The 19,097-nt window shown below is 38.0% G+C and overlaps 1 protein-coding gene and 1 long non-coding RNA gene across 5 annotated transcripts in view; one reads left to right on the plus strand and one right to left on the minus strand.

The window, feature by feature from the left end:
- The window catches only part of etv1 (ETS variant transcription factor 1), a 32,026-nt gene extending 22,501 nt beyond the window's left edge, over window positions 1-9,525 (plus strand). For all 4 annotated transcript variants that reach the window (XM_015358180.2, XM_006636034.3, XM_015358182.2 and 1 more), the window contains 6 exons: window positions 793-1,040; window positions 4,191-4,259; window positions 4,583-4,651; window positions 4,789-4,958; window positions 6,813-6,914; window positions 7,055-9,525. In XM_015358180.2, the coding sequence (XP_015213666.1) occupies window positions 793-1,040; window positions 4,191-4,259; window positions 4,583-4,651; window positions 4,789-4,958; window positions 6,813-6,914; window positions 7,055-7,276 (880 nt within the window). In that variant the 3' untranslated portion in view covers window positions 7,277-9,525. The remainder of the gene's footprint in view (window positions 1-792; window positions 1,041-4,190; window positions 4,260-4,582; window positions 4,652-4,788; window positions 4,959-6,812; window positions 6,915-7,054) is intronic.
- A 6,850-nt stretch (window positions 9,526-16,375) lies between these two features.
- The window catches only part of LOC107078661 (uncharacterized), a 46,267-nt gene continuing 43,545 nt past the window's right edge, over window positions 16,376-19,097 (minus strand). The window contains exon 4 of the long non-coding RNA XR_001479615.2: window positions 16,376-17,908. This is a non-coding gene — a long non-coding RNA (uncharacterized lncRNA). The remainder of the gene's footprint in view (window positions 17,909-19,097) is intronic.

Here is a 19,097-nt window from a genome sequence, read left to right on the forward strand (position 1 = left end):
ATCCAGCTTTTTGAATCTAAACTAAACTAAGACTAAACTGTGAGCTGTCTGGGCTTCTCCTGAGTGTCTTTCGGGTCCAAGATCACCATCTTGAAACTGAAATCTGGATATCTTGATCGGCACCCATTTCATCACTTAAGTCTTCTAATCAGACATGTTTTTTTTCTTGCATGCTGTAATAAATATACAGTACTTTCTATGTAGCTTAAAATGAGAGACAAGAATGCACACTCAGTTGTTGGAAGTGCTGTCAGGCAAAGATCAGTGATAAGATTAAGATGAGGTGGAGGCAGAGGAGTAGAAACAGTGTGCATCCAGCTCATTTTATTGTTTCAGTACTTTTGAATCTTACCAGACATTCACTCTACATTATATAAGAATCAGGTGGAGAAGAAAGAGAAATTGCCATTTTCTAATTTTCACTGAAACAAACAGTAAGTAGTTTGATATCATCAGTGACACTCAGTAAACGCCCAAAAGCACATAGCATCCCTTAAGAAATACAGTGCTCCCAATGTACAGCTAGGAAACATGATCTTGGTTCTAGGAATATGGATCATTTTTGTTAATTGGTTTAAAAGCCCTAGAATCTATTTAGTTCTTTTATGATTAAGCAAGGTAAAATTATGGTGACTTACTAAGCCGCGCTGGTTCTGTTTAAAAAAAAAACTCGAGGATCTAGATCTGCACTGCTTCCTACAGGACCTAAGCACCCAAGGGTTCGGAAAACAGAGCCCCGTTTGTTTCAGTGCTGGAGTGTCCCGATTTCCGAATCGTTTTCTTTTCCCGCAGGTTTAGACGTCAGCTCTCGGAGCCCTGCCGGTCATTTCCCACCCCGTCTGCGATGACCAGGGATGGAAGACCCATCTACCACCGGCAAATGTCCGAGCCGAGTATTCCATTCCCCCCCCAGGGATTCAAGCAGGAGTTCCCTGACCCCGTGTACGAGCACAACGCCATGCTGGGCACCCCGGTCGCTCAGAACTACCCACCAGCCATGATCATCAAACAAGAGCCGCGGGATTTCACCTATGACTCAGGTGCGTCAGGGGCCGAGCCTTTGTTGCCATGGTTAAGGCATTTCAACTTCTCTGAATTTAACCTTGCCCGGTGAGGCCAGTCACTCTCAAATTTTAAAGTATGTTTTTGGCGTCTGCTAATTCTCCCGTTTACCGTTTGAGAACTTGACTAGTTTACCAACTGTACCAGAATCTACATCATTGATATAAGTTATATTGATATAACTTAACTTAAGAGTCATCAATGATAATCCTACCATTCTGAGTATTCACCTCTTTTCTGCACTTTTCTATAAGTACTGTAGGTTCTGAGTCGTAAACAATGTACTGCCTTAAAAATATACTGCCTTAAATGTGTACTGCATACACATGTATTACAACTAATATTTATGATTCTAAGAGTGTTTGGTTAATATTTTATGTTTTACTTTAAATAAAATGAAGGGGCAGGACTGACTCCCTTTCAGTTACAAGGTTGCAGATCAGTACTGGTTTGTATTAATTAACTTTATGAGCTTTGCATTACTTTACAAAGCAAGAAAACTGTTCTGTTAGGCACCAAACAACCTTGTATTCAACTTTTTAAATAGCAGTTGAAAATGTGAGGCTGTGATATGTTCTAGAAAATGAACTTTTGATCTGGTTTGAGAATTAAGAGCTATGATCTGGATTTAGATTGCACAGGGTCAAATGGACATGTGTCATTTCCATAATCCTGTAATGGAAAGATTTTTTTAGACCTGCCACGTCAGCCTGTTAAGAATGTAATTGGTCCTCTGAGGCCCAGGCCTTGCAGTTCAACCCTGACATGAATGAAACTCCAGCAGTTTTGTGCCTTCATTCATAAAATGGAGGCAGAAAATGCACTAGAATCCCCAGCTAGTCTGGAATGTTGCTGTTCTACAGCTGCTTCCTGTTCAGATCAATTTGATAAAAGGCTCTGCACTAGCAGGCCTGTTGCTTGTAATACAAAACCTTCGTACTGACTTCCTGTGTTCACAAGTGTGGAACTTAGTCAACAAGAAGTGGATTGAGACTGGACCTTTCGTGCAGTGTTTCAATTTGAAAAGCAAACAGTATCTGATGTTTCATGTATTTTGTGGACAAAGAGGCAAAGTACTTATACATGCATATATATATATATCCTTACTAGTGTAATAAGTTTTAACTAGAAATAGATTACAATAAACTTTACCTTGGTAGTATGTACATTGGAATTTTTAAACTACAGATACATATTCAATCATAACTGTTTTTTTTGGGGTTTAAAGTATGTTTTTACCAAATCAGGTTGTACTCTCATCTCTATATTTCATTTTAGTTAAGATATGTAGTCTTTTGAACTTTCTATTAATCAGATTGGCCATTCACTGGAATTTATTACTGTTAATTCTAAATCTCATTTGTTTGCTTTTTATCATATAGGATAGAAATGCAGGGAGTTGGCAATTTAATTAGCGGTAATTTCCTTGGCCAGCCATTACTTTGATGAAGTTCAGAGCAATGTTTATGGCTCCTAATTAACTGTGGTAGTCATTTTATTGAACAGCCACTTTGTAAATGTTTCTACAATTTGATTAGAATCTGACCTATTACATTAGTAATGAATAATTGCAGAAAACAGAAAAGTTGAAATAATATCCTAGTTACCGGGTAACGTTCTATTTCCCAGACAATATTTTATGGCAGTATTTTTAGAACCGTGGTTTTCATGCCTAGCTAATGCCTAATTTCCTAGAGCAAGCCATGCTTTATACAAACCAAAATTTTGAAGTTTTTTTTTGATGATTAGATTCATATCGCAGAGGGTTGAGAGGACAGAGTCCATGTTACTCAGGTAGAAATTAAAATGTGAGTTTTAAGTATGCTTACCTTTCCAGAATGGCGCTGTAACCTGAAATTATCGGAATTGAAAATGGCTTATGGCTAGTTCAATATTGCATTTTGAAATGAAGTTTACCGCCTACCGATTGTACTGTAAATCTTGATAACCAATTACTCTGTGGTAGATGCGCGAGTTACATACAGGTATTTGCAATCTGCATCTGGAAACCAGGTGATTTTTTTTAAATCTGGATTTTTAGTTTAATATGTGTTAGTGAAATAACTCTTACTTCATTTAAAATAATCTGTAGCCCACAGGAGAGGTGCAGTTATTATTGTTGTTGATGATAATAACAGTTTTCTTTACTCGCTATATAATAACATTTTGTGAAAATGTCACTTTTTGTTCCAGGAAGGGACACATTTTATCAAGAATTATTCAGCTGTTTGGCGTTTCTTGCCAAAGTAAACAATAAAGAGATTTAGAAATGCCAGGACTTTGCACCTCTGACATCTGCTTCATATAGATGTAGGATTCTGTATGTGTGGCATCATCCCTATAAAGGTCAATCTTATAAGAATAAACCACATTTGACATGACGTAGTCTTCAATAGAAAATTGCTGTTAAAAAATTTGATGGTTTTAAATTGCATTTAAATAAAACATGCCGTTGAGGCTATCTTCAAACTTAAGTCATGACAGAGGTGTATTGTATTTTTTTAGAATTCCAATTAATACACATTAATAACCCCCCCCCAGTAAAAAAGGAAACATTTGTGTGATGGTTGGTTTAAAAGTTATCTGAAAAGTGTGTGGTTTATTTACTAGGTCTACGTAATTAAACAAGGAAGAGTCAATCATCTAAAAACATAAGCTTACGAGTAAAATCCGTAGATAAGTCCCTTAAACTACATTGGCTTAGTAGCATTCATTTGACTCCAGTGTTTAAATGGAACTGAAAATTAACCAATTTGTAATTTCATTTCTTTTCAAACAAATCATGGCAGTAAGAAAACTTCCATGATGCAATAGATGGTGTAAAGGCCATGTGCACCTTTTTAAATAGCAGTGATTTGTTTAATTTAATAAGTGCAATATTTTAAACAATATTGGATTTCACCTTAATGTCTTTCTGTGTTATCTAATCTTGAATCTAGCAGGAACCATGCCAGGCAATGATAGCATAACAGGACTGTGTTCAGATATGTATTGCTCTATGTGGCTGTTTCAGAACTCTGTCATTTCTGTTAGTTTTTTTTTCATTTTAAAGTCCAGTTGCAGCTTAAAGCTGCAGTCCTTACTCCCTCTTTATTTTTTTTATTTTTGCTTTTTTGCTTACTTTACAGAAGTGCCTAGCTGCCATTCAATCTACATGAGGCAGGAAAGTTTCCTGGCACATTCCAATAGAACTGAAGGTAAGTTTGTGGAGGACATTTTTCTAATAAACATTAGTGCACTGGGTTCCTGAGAAAACACGTAAATGTCAAATACATTTCAAAGTACCTTATTAGCTTGCCGTACTCATCATCTGAATACCCCCACTTTTTAATTCTATTTAACAAATGGTAGACAGAAAAGCTAGATATTATTCTGACCATGACTGAAATGATAAATCGTTTGTCTGTGGAACCAACCAACTCATTTTTTCAAGTCACAAATCACTCACATCCACAGACATTATTATCCGTCGTTGGGCTTGAATCTCTGGCAGCTCTTCACTCTTTCTTCCTTTTTCCAGGTTGCATATATGATAAAGTACCTAGGCATTTCTACGATGACACCTGTGTGGTCCCGGAGAAGTTCGAAGGTGTGTTTTGGTTGGTTTTTTTTTTATCCCCAAGATCTACAGAGCAGAGTTAAGTGAGCTCTAAGGGGCTGTGCTGTGCCTGTGCGAATGGACGTGTCTGACCGGCAGTCCTCATCCACTGCCTTTCTCTTCTCAAGGGGACATCAAACAGGAGCCCGGCTTGTACCGGGAAGGTCCTACGTACCAGCGCCGCGGCTCCTTGCAGCTGTGGCAGTTCCTCGTCGCGCTGCTCGATGACCCGTCAAACTCCCACTTCATAGCCTGGACAGGGCGGGGCATGGAGTTCAAACTCATAGAGCCGGAGGAGGTGAGGACAGGAGAAGAGGCTAGCCGGCTGTCCAGCGGACTCCTGGTTTCAGCTGCGGGGTTTGGACTGAATCATCCGGAGCAAATCTTGTACATTTCGGGTTTTAACCCGCCTAGAAACACAACTGAAATCTGCCGCAACTTATGGATTGAATCTTTGTAATGTGAGGCGGTCCGGGTCCATCTTTTTTTTATTTTGCCCCTATTTCTGAAGCCAGAGCTACTAAAGGCCTTCTGCGTATGTGATCAGAATTATGCATATACTGGTATCCACCAATCAATCATTGAGCGATGGGATATGTCTGGGGCAAGTATACCTAGAGATTTGTAGCACTGGGTGACTTAGTGTGCTTTAGCTGGTGAACCATCACCTATAAATGCTTTGCCTCACTGTGGAAGGTGTTGAGATTGAACTACGGGAGATTTCCCAGTAATCAGAATCTGCCTGTTATAGAGAAAACTCACAAATCATCTTTCAGACCTGTCCGTTAGATGCAGAGTGAGGGAAGGAAGAGTTGATTCATGTGCAGACTAAAATTCAGGCGATTCAGCTTTGATCTGAACATTGTTACATTCACTTTAGCAATCTGAATGTTTCATAGCAAAACAACTTCTCATAAAGTCAAGAACTAATGCTGTTTAAGCTACTCTCATGCTTTAACCTAACTTTGTGTTATGTGTAAAGCATTCAGCTTCATTATAAAATTCGGCATCATTATCAGAATTTAGTTCCAACTTTAAAACTGAAATACTTGTCATGTATGCCAGTAGTTTTAGGATTGAAAATACCTTTTGCTTTTAAAAAAGTATTTTATGAAGGATTTTGAAGTTGTTTCTATTTAAAAATGTAAACACTTTTATTTATTTTGTTTCATAAACACAACTTCAAGCAGGTGCTTCCAGTTTTTGTTTGAATGTATGGTTGAGTGTTGCACCGAAAATGTTTTCTAGAAAATCTTGAGAAATAATGGCAGTAACCTTTATCCATTCCTATATCATTAGAACCCCCTAATTGTCTTCTGAAAACCTCCTGTAAAAATGGAGATTAACATAATAAATGCAAGATTTCATTCTATTTAAGGGGATACAATTTAGAATTACAAAAATACTACTATTATTTTAATTAGTAATTACATGTAGATGCAAACAAGGAAAGACTATCAGACTTTGCAGCTTCACAAAGAGAATCTTGTGTGCAAGGATTTAAGTAAATATAGCCTGCCTTTCAACTCTTAAATTCATCAGCCTTGAGTATTTATAGCTTGTATAAATATAGGCTATTTATACACAAGTGTTAGGTTATGTGTTGCTTGTGGTGGTTGTAAGGTTGCTGCTATTCAAATAAAGACCTAATGACTCCTTTGTCAGTCACATCTCTATCTGAAAACTCTTTAACCAAAGTATCAGATTGCTTCTGGCCATGTGTTTGTACAATAATGTTGGCACTGTTTAGATGTTACAATTATCTGTCCCATGTTTTTTAAATACATTTGGTATCATCCTCCATAATCTTTAGGATTTCTAAACAGTGACTTCGGTAAGCATTAGGTCTGCTGGCGATTAACACAGGGGTTCTCTGGACAGTGTACCATTTTGTATGTAGTTATTTATTTGCTCAGCATTTGCCCTTATTCTGGATGAATAAACAGAAATCCAGTGGTTCAATAATATAAATGTAACTACTTGTGCTATTTAAGTAGAAAGAAAACCTTTCCTCAAAAAGTGGTTTGTAAATTTCAACAGTGCTTCCATTCCAAATCATTTTCAAAAAAAGAAACCAATGTACTGTGTAGCAAATGTTTGGGCTCCTTTAAACCTTAAAGAAACCCATCCTTGTTTTTTTTTCTGTTGTCAGGTTGCGCGTCGCTGGGGGATTCAAAAAAATCGCCCAGCCATGAACTACGATAAACTCAGCCGTTCGTTACGTTACTACTACGAAAAAGGCATTATGCAAAAGGTGAGGAGCCTTTCTTCAGCTTCGCCGCGGCGCCTCTGACAAGAACAGCCTTTGAATTTTGTGAATATCTTCAATTCCCTAATACGTTTCACAGAAATGGCTGCAGAAGTCATAAAATGCTCTCGCGGTGTCTTTCGCAGGTGGCAGGGGAGAGATACGTGTACAAGTTTGTCTGTGACCCCGAGGCACTTTTCTCCATGGCATTCCCCGACAATCAGAGGCCCGTGCTGAAGACAGACATGGAGCGCCAGATCAACGAGGAAGACACCGTCCCTCTGTCACACTTTGACGAGAACATGGCTTACGTGCAAGATGGCAGCTACTGTAACTCTCATCCCTACAGCGAAGGCTACGTCTACTGACAGCCGAGCGGGAGATGTTGTTGTGCTTTGTGGATGAAGATGTAGTTAGGATTTTCGGGCCATCTCTCTGTCCCCCTGCAGAGGGGGAGGGCTCTTTCCCTTGTGACATCCCACTCATGATCCGCCATGGATAGTGCACTTTATCGATAAAGACTGACGTTGTAAACTACAGGGGCAGGGCAGGGTATCAGTTCATCGCCTGTGTTCACGGGGAGGGGGGTTCATCAAGGTAAACCATAATTCATTCCACAGACAGTCAAGAGAGACGTTCCGTTTTTCAAGAAAAGAACGGATCTGCAGAGCCTCTCAAGAGTGTCGGTTCGTTCATCGAGTTCATCCATGGCAAAATGACGAGACCCATGCTGTGGTCATGTCCCATGTGTGACACTAACAGAACGATTTCTTTCATAGGTCTAACAGTTTCCATTTTTGCTTCAGAACTGTTTTTTCTTCAGCTGACTTAATGCAACTTATTGATATAAAATGCTTTATAAATAATACTATGATGGTGAGGTGAAGTATATTCTAGACTGGGAATACTAAGTACGCTCTAATAATTCAAGATGTAGTTGAAATATTAAGTGTTTTTTTGGCAGTGGTGGGGCACATTTACCAATAGAAACTTTTTATCACTATACAAGATGTCAAAACCTTGTAAGTAAAATTCCCAATTTTATCAGGAATTAAATATGATTTCTAATTCCCATGTACCGAATATAAAGCATAGGAGGAAAGAATGGCCTAAACACTGTTTGATATTGGCATACAAAGTTACATTTAGACTAAATCATCACTTTACCTGTACTTTCATTGAGTACTATTGAAATACAGAAAGCACTATTTTTTGAAGACATTCATTGAAGAGATACCTGAGGTGGCTGTTTTACTCAGACTGCCAGGTCACATGCAGTTAGATGTTTAATGTTTCACTTTTTTCATGTATTTGAATATAGTACTACAATGTGCTTCTGTTATGTCCCTGTTTCCTGCTGTAGTCTCCATCAAGCAAGGCTTAAAACAGCAACTTAAAGCAATGCTTTCGGTAAAATGTCAGAAAGAAATAGGTGACTTGAACTGTGTATTGCTTAAAAAGGTGCTTATGCTGTAATTATAGTGTAAGGAGCTGTAACATTACACAGGCCAGGAATATAGCAAACTACAGAGAGCTAAGGGAAACTGTATCAGTCTAAGTCCTTTGTAACCTTTGTTGGAATTAGGGAAGGAAATACTATGTACAAAGTATCAGTGACAAATATATAAATATATATTTGACCTTGTAGTGCTGGCACTGTCATGTAAAATTAATTACTTACCTAAAATATAAATATAAAGTCTTCTTTTTTAATGTATGACCTCGGATTGACCAAGGAAAGAATAATAGTGCATGAGGTTGGGCAGCAATTGTTTCTTCTATAGTAGCCTTTGAGCATGTTAGCTCATTGCATTATGAAATCCCTTTTGGATTAAAATGGTACTCCTAGAATTGCTTTTCTTAATGATAAAATTTTTGTTTCTCCTATGGGGCTATTTAAAGTGTATTCTACAACATTGCAAGCACTGTAGTGCTGATATTTCTGACCTTTTTCTTTCCTGGGGGAATAAATGCTAACCTGTATCATAAGACAGTGAAGGGTTTAACAACAAATTGTAGAATAAAACTTTCCTTGTATTCATTAGCAAAATACTGTACTGTTTGAGTTGATAATCATAAGAAATGTTGTGAATACATTTACGGTACATGTCATTTCCAATATGTCTTTAAACTCTTCAGAAAAAAATTAAAATACAGCTCAATATTTTTACGGAAATGTTGGATTTTTTTTTTTTGCTGTGGTGTCAACATTCCTTTAAGGTCATCATTGAAAAATGATGATTGCCACAATGCAGCACACAGTAACTGTGTGCTGAAGCATCTGTTGTTAACGATAGCCTTGACAATATTTTCTGCCACAGGTACAATTTTCTGTACAAACATTTCTTCCTACTTACAAGATTGAAATTTTACAAAGTGAATAACTAACAATTGTAATGTCCCTTATCTCTGTTCATCGCCTTACTGGCAAAATGTTATTTTTTAAAAAGAGTGTAAATGTTATCAACAATTCCAGGATGAGTTTTGTCGTCTTTTTAATGTTTTATTTACCCCCTTTTAAAGAAAATATGTATGTGGAGGTTAATATAACTTGTTTGAATGCTGCTTTGGTCATTTTTTACAGGCAGATAAATAAATATGGCAGCTGAATTCTGCATATCTGGTGTTTGTCACATTTCTGTTGGTCTGTGATTTATTGTTATTTCAGCCTCATTAACTAAAGAATCTTAAAAGTGGACATCACACGTTTTAACACAGTCCTGTGATTAGCCAGGATTCATTTTCTCTAGTAAGGCGTCTTGCCACAAACATTCTGGGTTTAGATGTCCTGTCTATGACCTTTTTTATTTATGTCTCCTTTGATAGTGATATGTTTCTCTTTAACAAGGAGTGTTTTCATGATGAATGAGAAACACAGGTAGGTGCTAGGTAGTACACGAGTTAAGGCGCAGTTTATGGTTAGTATGGTTTAGTGAAAACTGTGTTCATATTGCCTCCGTTAGAGCTATCTTTGCATGTTGTATGAATATATTACCATGTATTTTGCATATTCAGCAGAAGCCAAAGAACATATGGGTTCGTTTTTAAGGCCTGTGTCCATGCCTGTCTTGTGCTTTTAAGATGTATTATGGATGGCACATGTGGCATTTGACTTGCCCTTTGGTTTTTGATTTTTTTAGTAAGGTAGGACCCTTTGAGTCCTATAAAAAGAGTACAAAAATGTCTTATTTCAAAATATAGATGCTTTTTTAAATTTTATACCTTTAACTTTAACATTGCTTCTGTTTCCAGCTTTTCAGAATTGGTACCCGTATGGGAATCATTTTTGTTTTCTGTATAAGATGCATGCAGATAACCATTCAACTAGTGCCACACAGCACACAGCTTTTGGTGGATAAAATACTGCCTTTGTTGAAATAGGCTATTTCTTTTTTTGTTGTTGTTTGTGTGTGTTTGTATGCTGAATTGTTTAAAAATGAGTCTGCTTGAGCCCTATATTAGAACAGCTGATGGAAACTTATTGGTCATCTCTGACAATACTGGTCTTTCAGCCCTTGATGACATGACCCTCAGGGACTCCTAAGCAGTCCACTGTTTGCCCAAGTCACCTTCCACACAGTGACCCAAATAGCCATTCCATGTTCACTGTAATTCTGTATTGTGCGTCTTAACTTTCAGTAGCTGTTTCTGTGACATCCATTCCTGCACCGCTACATTTATGTTATCCATTTCATTTAAAAAAGATTCTGCAAAGACATATTTGCATCTTATATGCCTTTTTTACATAGTTAAATAATCCAGTATTGCATGTTTTGTTTTTCAATTGGTGCTTTAAAGCCACATGTCCTTGAGAGGAAAAAAAATACAAAAACTGAGTAGTGTGCATAAGAGTGAAGAGATGAAACAGAAATGGATTGATTAGGGAATTGCTAGAAAGACATTATTCACCATCACAGTCAATAAGGAAAACTTGGGAGACAGCCTGTGTGTGGTTAGGTTTCTGGATTTCTAACTGAGGTTGAGAGTTCAAATCCCAGGTAGGGCCCTGCTACTGTACCTATGAGCCAGGTCCTTGACTCGGATTGGTTCAGCCATATAAACCACTGCAAGATGCTTTTGGATAGGAGTGTCAGCCAGATCAATAATAAAATCACATAGTTCCACAAAGCTACAGAAGCTGCAAGGTCTGTTCTACCAAGTCATTTAAAATCAATCATTTATACCATATACTGTATAAAGAGAGAAGAAAGTTTACTTGATATACATTTCAACTAAAAATAATTTGTAGCAGAATTTTTTTTTTTGCTCTCTTCATTTCTGCTACAGCAAGTAGCCGAAAGGAATTATTTCAGAAGACTTTAGAGCGAACGGCCTGCAGCCCACCATGAAGTTCACTGGAGACAGAGTTAGGAACCTGCCGTAGTGGATGCATCACCAATGGATCTCACGTGTACTCTGTCTCTTGGTGCCTGAGTAATGGTTTGAGGAGTTCGGATGTAAAATGTTATAAAATATTAATTACAGAAAATAACAATTCATTTTCTTTTTGCTGTTGTTGCAAAGCGTGCTTTCAGTATAGAGGTTTTCGAGCAAGAACAAAGACATTTCGAATTGCCTGAACAACAGTCATAGGCACTGCAGCCAAGTGTACACAGAACAGATGGTAAATTATGAATTATGGTCGAGCACCAGAAAAAAAATTGGAGTCTATAAAGTTTTAAACACTAGGAAATGCCGTGACAGAGAAACCGTATGTGATTGAACATTTAACCCTCAGGCAAATTCAATCATAGCCATGTTTAATTCTGGAAAAACATAGCACAAAACAAAAGAGCTGATTAGATATTTAGAGATTTTGCACTGAGTAAAACTGACTTGGTGGATATGGGGGTTTCTATTTAGAAGTTCCCACAAAAAAACATAAACATAATTTCTTGTGCTCCATGGGGAGGTAGAGGTGAATGACGTATACATGTATACCTGTATAATGATATAAATGCGTAAGGTGAATACATTTCTAAATCTATCTAAATTATCCAAATCATTTCACTTGGACAAAACTACTTTTGAGAAGTCTCTCAAAAACCTTCAGGCCTGTGTGCAACAACATATTGTGTTTCACATAATTTAACAAAATACACCTATCACTGTAAGGTCCCTCAGTCACGAAAGTGAATTTCAAACATTGATTTCAACCACGAAGACCAAGCAGCTTTCAAATCAACTGGATATTGCTCATGACGTCCATTGTAAAGAGGTGCAAGATATACTGTATCATACTACCCAGATATTGCCTAGATTAATCTCTGTGAGCCCAATGCTTTCAATGTAAGCATTGGGCTCACAGAGATCAATCTAGGCAATATCTGAGTAAAAAAGAGTTATGGAGATCAATAGGAGAAAATGTCTAGAAGACAACAATATCCTATTGCAAAATCATCTCAAATTCCAGATTGGGTCTGCAATAACACCTTTAAGTGATTCTGCAAATGTGGCAAAGGTTTTGTCAGATTAGATGAAATAGAAACATTTTGATATAAATGCAAACCCCAAACTCCCAGTCAACTCCATCCCTACTTTCAAGCATTTGGGTGACAGCATTATGCTCCAGTATGTTTCTGCTTCTCAACAAGGACTGGGAATTTTTTCAAGGAGAAATCCTGCTTTGGTTTGCTGAAGATCTTAAACTACGGTGAAATTGTGAAAATGTACCTCTCAGCAGGCCAATGATCCAAAGCACAAGTTTAAAGATATGTTGGAGAAAATGTATGGCAAACTACAGTATATAGTTTTACATCAATGATCAATAATAGATTTATTGTTCCCTTGATTACAAAAGCAACATTTTAAAAAATGATGTACTTATCACAACCCATTCACTCATTACTCTCAGTAGTTTGGTTTGATCTCAATGAACGTGACGAAATATGTATAAAGTATTTGTTGAGACTATCAAAGGGAATGGCAGCCTGTCCATAAGGTAGCTGCTCACCCCCGAACTATAACAAGGAATGAGCCAGAGAGCTGCTGCAAGGGTGCAGATATAGGTGGGCGGTGAGAGAGATATGCGAAGGGAAGACCTGTATGCAAGAGTTATACAAAGGCTAGCAGAACTGTGAGTCTAACCTTCCTTCCGACCTGCAAGCATTTTGAAAACTTCCAGACAATTTTCTCCTCACATGCTTTAACAGCCTTAGCTAATTACAGTATAGATAATAAGCCCAGAATGATACTCAACTTTCCATTTCAATCAGTGTTAAAGTCCTAAAACTGAGAGCAGGAGGTACTTCTTAAAAGCAGACAATATCCTATGTACAAATTTAAGTCTATAGCCCGAAGGAAATGAAGAGAGAGTTCCAGATAAGCAATACCTGCACGCAGCTCCTATTATAGGCCCATGTCACACTGAGTGGCTTTAAAAACAAAACATTATGCATTAGTACTTCAGGACATAATACTTTAAGTACTGTAAGACAATGTCCATCATTAAAAAAACAGATGTTTTATAGTTTCCCATTAGTAATGTAGTGAAAAGGTCAATAATAGGGATGTTTTTGCGTTTTTAATTTAAGAGCTGAATTTTTTATTTAAAAATAATTTCTTGCTAGGGATTCTTCTTCCAAGCAGCTCTACAACATATTTGTACACAATGTCTTCGAAACTTTAGCAGTGTACATTGATAACATGGCCGCACACACAGGACACAAATTACTGTGGTTTATTCAAACTCCTGCCTTTTGAACCAATGCAAATCTAAGAGTGTTTTTAATATGTGGTGTCAGAAGGGTGGTTTCAGTAAAATGTTCTGAAATATGGAAATTGGGTTGAGTAACATCACAGATAGTGAAATAAATATAGGTCAACAAGAAAACTATGGTTGAGTTGGGTTTTTTTTTTTACTTTCAGATGGAAGCCTAATTAGCTTCAGAATTACTTGATTGTAAAAAAACACCATCAATCCATCAATCAGGGAAGAAGTGGTTGGTACATGGATAAAAACTGTTTGCCTTAATGAAAGAACATGGTAGCTCAATATATTTTTATTCTTTAGCCACACGTGGCAGTGCCTTTTGATAGCAAATTATAATTATTTTTAATAATCAAAATTTAACTGTTTAATAACTGTTTGTTTTTATTAACTGCACAGCAGTTTGTCTTTCCTGTTCATCATATTAAAATGATTAAAACTTTTTATTCTTAAACAAGATAAGACAAAAATATGTATTACAGTTACTTCATTGTATTTTTACATTTATTATTAATTATTTTATTCATTTATTTTTTTGTCATTTCATCTTGCCAACTGAAATTGAACTGTCTGTAATCTTTTCTCTTCTAAAGCAAGCAGATGGCCTTTCCCTGTCAAGTCACATTGAATCCATTATGAAACTAACCAAGGATAGAAACGGCCAATGTGTACCTTGTCAGCAACATTGCTGTTTGTAAAGGCTCTTAAATTTAGTTTTGCTTTTTTATTTATGGCGAAAAGTGTTTGCTCAGGTTAAATGGTTTGTATGGCTCACCTACAGCCTAATTTGCTGTGACATTAAAATATTTGTAAAGTGAAAGGAAAGTCAAACGTTCGATATGACAAATGTGTTTGATCTTTTTGGAACAAGTAAGCCTATGATATCGTCCGTGTCGTTAATGTAAATGTTTGAAATTTTATTCTATCCCTTCTGTTTATGTGACAATATTGGAAAACAATTTACGGTAAATTTATGAGCGGAGAAAATATTTTTCGTACTATTGCAGAAACCATTAGAAAATCAGTACAGTTTTACGTTGTAGCTGTTTGTATTGTATAAAGTACTCAGTGCTTTTAAATACTTTCCACCCTTCTTTTCTTTGAAAGGAAGAGCTGGATATCATACATCTCTAGAAGTTCTCCGACACACCATCAGTGATCAGACCTCACCTTGTGAGCTAAAGGTCACTCCTTCTGATCCAGAGTCATCTAGAGCCTCTCTCTAGCCTCAATGGCCCTATTGCCAGCTCTTCCCATGTTTGCCCCTATGATGCTCACTATGCAGTAAGCCTCAGAGGCCTGGGAGTTCTCTACTGCCTGATTTGAGGGGCACACACCTGATCTTCCGTCCCCGACTACAGCAATCGCTGCCCAGCCTCTATTACTTACTGCTCTTCTTTTCCTCTGCCATCCAGGGCCGGTCAGGTCTCCGAGACCCGTGTGATGTCTTGTTCCAGCGTAGCGGTGTGGATGTGCTGGAGGGACTGCTGCCATTTGCTGCTCGTTTGCCGCGACAAGGAGGCTTGTGGTTGATCTCAAATGCTTGCCTGGCCTGTTCTCCAGCTCCTGAAAAATGATGGTTTGGTTGGTGGGAAGCAGAAGGGTTGCCCCTCCCTTCGGAGTGTGTCTGCAATGGCCTTTTGCCCTGGGGACAACTCACAGGGTGTTGACTCCGCTGTATCCCAACAAAACGGATTGAATGGGTCTGACATGGTAGGGCATCCTGGAGCAGGAGCTTGTGGTGAGGTTCAGAGTCCTGTAGGTAAGTCCACGAGCTTTTCTGGTCCAATCTTTACTTTACTCCCTGGAGACTCAAGCAGGGTCTTCCACTGACTCTCTCCTCTTCCCCTGATCCTGTCACATCCTCTTGGACCAGCTCACATCTCACTGTAATTTGTAGAGGTGTAACCCCAGCGTCCTGGCCAAATTTCCCATTGGTCCTTACCAGTCATGGCCTCCTAATAATCCCCATCTATGAATTGGCCATTACTCTCCTCCCCACTGATAGCTGGTGTGTGGTGAACATACTAGCACACTATCATCATCCAGGTGGAGCTGCACACTGGTGGTGGTGGAGGGGAGTCCCCATGACCTGTAAAGCACTTTGAGTGGAGTGTCCAGAAAAGTGCTATATACGTGTAAGAAATGTACTATTATTATTATTATTATTATTATTATTATTATTATTATTATTATTATTATAATTATTAGTATTAGTATTATTACTAACAACTTTGGGCAGCATGACAGTATGGGATTGAGAAGTTTCCAAGGCCAGACCTTCTGAAGTTCACCCTTCCCGCCAGCACACTGGAGACTGGGAGCACAGCCGAGACTCACTGCTTCCACAAGTCCTTCACTTCCTTCTCGTCTTCACCCCCGTTTCAGCATGAGAAATGTTTCGGTCACTTAACCCTCTACGCTGTAGTGCCTTCATTACATGGGAAACCTTGAATTCTTCATTCAAGGAACAGAAGGGTAATTTCCACTTGTTGTTGTGACCATAGATTGCAATACTGCTCAGGTGCCAAGGAACATCCCAACTAACTATGCAAATAACTGCTGTCCATGCTCTCTAAGCCCTTCACTGCTGAAATGGGATTTTTTTTTAAAACCACCAATGGATCCTTAGGAATTTGTCATGTTAGTGATCCCATGACTTCAAATTTGCTGGATAAAGCTGAGTTGTCTGCCAACCTATCCCTCATGGCTGGTGGCCTGGACATAGGCTGCATATTTTTTGCAATAATGCTGATGGAGAACATTTGACAATGACTTCATCTCTGGCATTATATTTTGGATAGGAGAAAAACAAGAAATCATACCAAATGGAGACTTACTGCAACCCTCAGCACACAGGGAGCCATTGCATTAATCGATAAACAAAGTCATAAAGAACAAGAGGAAGGCATTGTTTAGCAAAGCAGGTTGTATTTAATCATATAGTAGGATACTAGCATGTCTCACCATTAGATATCCTATAATCTAAGTGGTAAAATCCAGTTTATATTCACCAAGTGCAAATAAATTGGAATCCCACTGTCTTCAGAAACAGTTTCTGTGGTTAAAGACCACTATTTAACCTCTTTGTTCTGCAACCATTTTAATTTGGCCATCTTTTTACACTTTCACAAACAATACCTGAATTTGATAAAAAAAATGGCCAAGATATTTTTAATTGGGTGATTTAAAAAGAAAACTTTTGTTGTATGCAGACATTGCCTATGGTTAAAATGCATTACACTTTTATCAATCAATATTTAGCCTAGTTTGAACAGATGAAGCAGTACTCAACACAATGTTTGTGAGTATGACAGTAATAAATTGTATGAGATACATGTTAAGAAAGCTGTGAAATTAGATATTGAAAGGCTTTGTAGCTTTGGGTTATAAGTGTTCCAGACACTAACATTTTGTTTTCTGAGTGGGTATAACTGGCGATTGTCAGATATTGTACTCAGAATTTTTAAACCTAAGGGTACATAGTGAGTCTGTACAGATTCTCCTTTGAAATAGGAAGTTATTTAGACTACATCTTAAAATGTAGCTTAATGAATATTGGTAAAGGTAATGTATAATTAAATTTATTGCAACTGACAGTTTAGCATAGTTACTACACTGTATTTTGATATTTTAATTTTACATTAAACAATTTTTATTTTTATTTTCAATGATTCTAGAACCAGAAACACATTAATCACATTAATGCTGATACTGTTTAACATTATGGAATGTTCCATGTGTTTGGTAAACACCTGAGAGAAATATTATTTAAAGAAAAACAGTTGTTTCTCTTCTATGATCTGAAAATTACTTATATCTCAGAGACATTTTGCCTCATCATGTAACACACAAAATTCAGTTATATTTGTTCTGATTTAAATTGTAGACATTTAGCTGCATTTAGTGACTTGAACTTCTGCTTCGGAGGTATCAGTGTACTTAAGGGATTGAGCTTCTATGTGGACAAATGGTTACTTCATTACTTAGATACTTAGGCATTTTCAGATTAGTTTGGTAAGACGTAGGTAAATTGAGATATTTTGCTTTATCCCTTAAAGGATATCAGGGTATCAGGGTTATTTTTACTTTCAATTAATTATCTGCTCACGCATGGTTATTGTGTGCTGCATTAGTCCATGCCTGAACAAGCACAGGTCCACTAGACCATATTGTGACAGATTGCTCGGACTGCAGCAGGGTCCTAGCAAGCACTGCCTGTTAGAGATGTCTGGAAGCTGCAAAGAGTAAGAGCTCTTCTTATGCAAGCGTATGCAATTGAAAACAGGGCCTGTAAATGAGAAAGACAGAGAGGGGAGGGGTCAACAAGGTTAGAGTGGCACAGGATGAACATTTTTCACTTTTCCAGTGTGTTTACTGAGTGAATTCGGAGTCCAGAACACCTGTGTTTAAGAGGATGTCAATACAGTTTGCAACAGCAATGCACCAGATTAGCATGGGGAAGCCTGTCCGTTTGCAACAGCCTGCACCGTCCATTATAAAGTATAAGTATAACAGACACTCAGTATTCGGTCTAAAAATGCAGTAAATATAACTACCTATGTCTCTACAGGTGAAATACACACAGCTCTACACTCAACTGGTTCAAGCAAGATCCATTTTTTATTTTTAATTTAGAAATCAAACGCGAAGTGTGACCTAGCAGGCTCACTCGTTGTGGAGAATTGTTGGTCAGGAAGAGGTTTGGGATGAACAGCCTGGAATCGATGCTCAGGTTTTGTGATACTGACAAGCCCCATAGACCCTCAGGTTCACTTCTCTTCTCTTACCCTTGATGTGAACCAAAATATGCACCAGCTATGGCTACACATTGGAGTGAATAACAGAAGACTGCAAGGTCCTTCACGTTTGCATTCAAGGTTAAAGACATAAAGACCAGTGTAGCCATTGCCACCAATTTCCTCCTCAAAATGTAAAAGCTCACCACTATCTTAAGTGTCTCCGCCAGAACTAGTCTTGGGTATGGAAATGGAGCTGTCCACACAGAGGCATCATGAATCACTTTGATGGCTGCACCTTGATCACTGAGGAGAACACTGCTACGTGACTTCATTGTGTGAGATGGATTGACCTCATTACCAGCACTCAGTCTGTAAAGGGTCACCAACACCTGGCTGTCTGGCCCAGTGTCCACATCCATTCTGATGAAGTTACTGCTCTCGGTATACTAAGCAAGCTACAGAAGCGACATCACCCCCTCTCTGAAATCTAGACAGTGGAAAACTGCGTCAGAAGAGGAGGCCGTCTTTGGGTGACATTGTCCACCATCCACAGTAGGGAGTGGTTGTGTGTGCACAAAGCTGGACTATTCCGCATACTGGTCACCCTCTGCTGTACTTGTTGACTTTACCATGACAAATACAAACCTTATTACTGCATAGTTACTGCATCATATTTTCACATTTATATGAATTCACAGAATTTTGTATTGGATAAGAGGCTGTTTTAGCTGTTCTGTT

This window comes from Lepisosteus oculatus, chromosome 10, assembly GCF_040954835.1.
Source record: "Lepisosteus oculatus isolate fLepOcu1 chromosome 10, fLepOcu1.hap2, whole genome shotgun sequence".
NCBI lineage: Eukaryota > Metazoa > Chordata > Actinopteri > Semionotiformes > Lepisosteidae > Lepisosteus > Lepisosteus oculatus.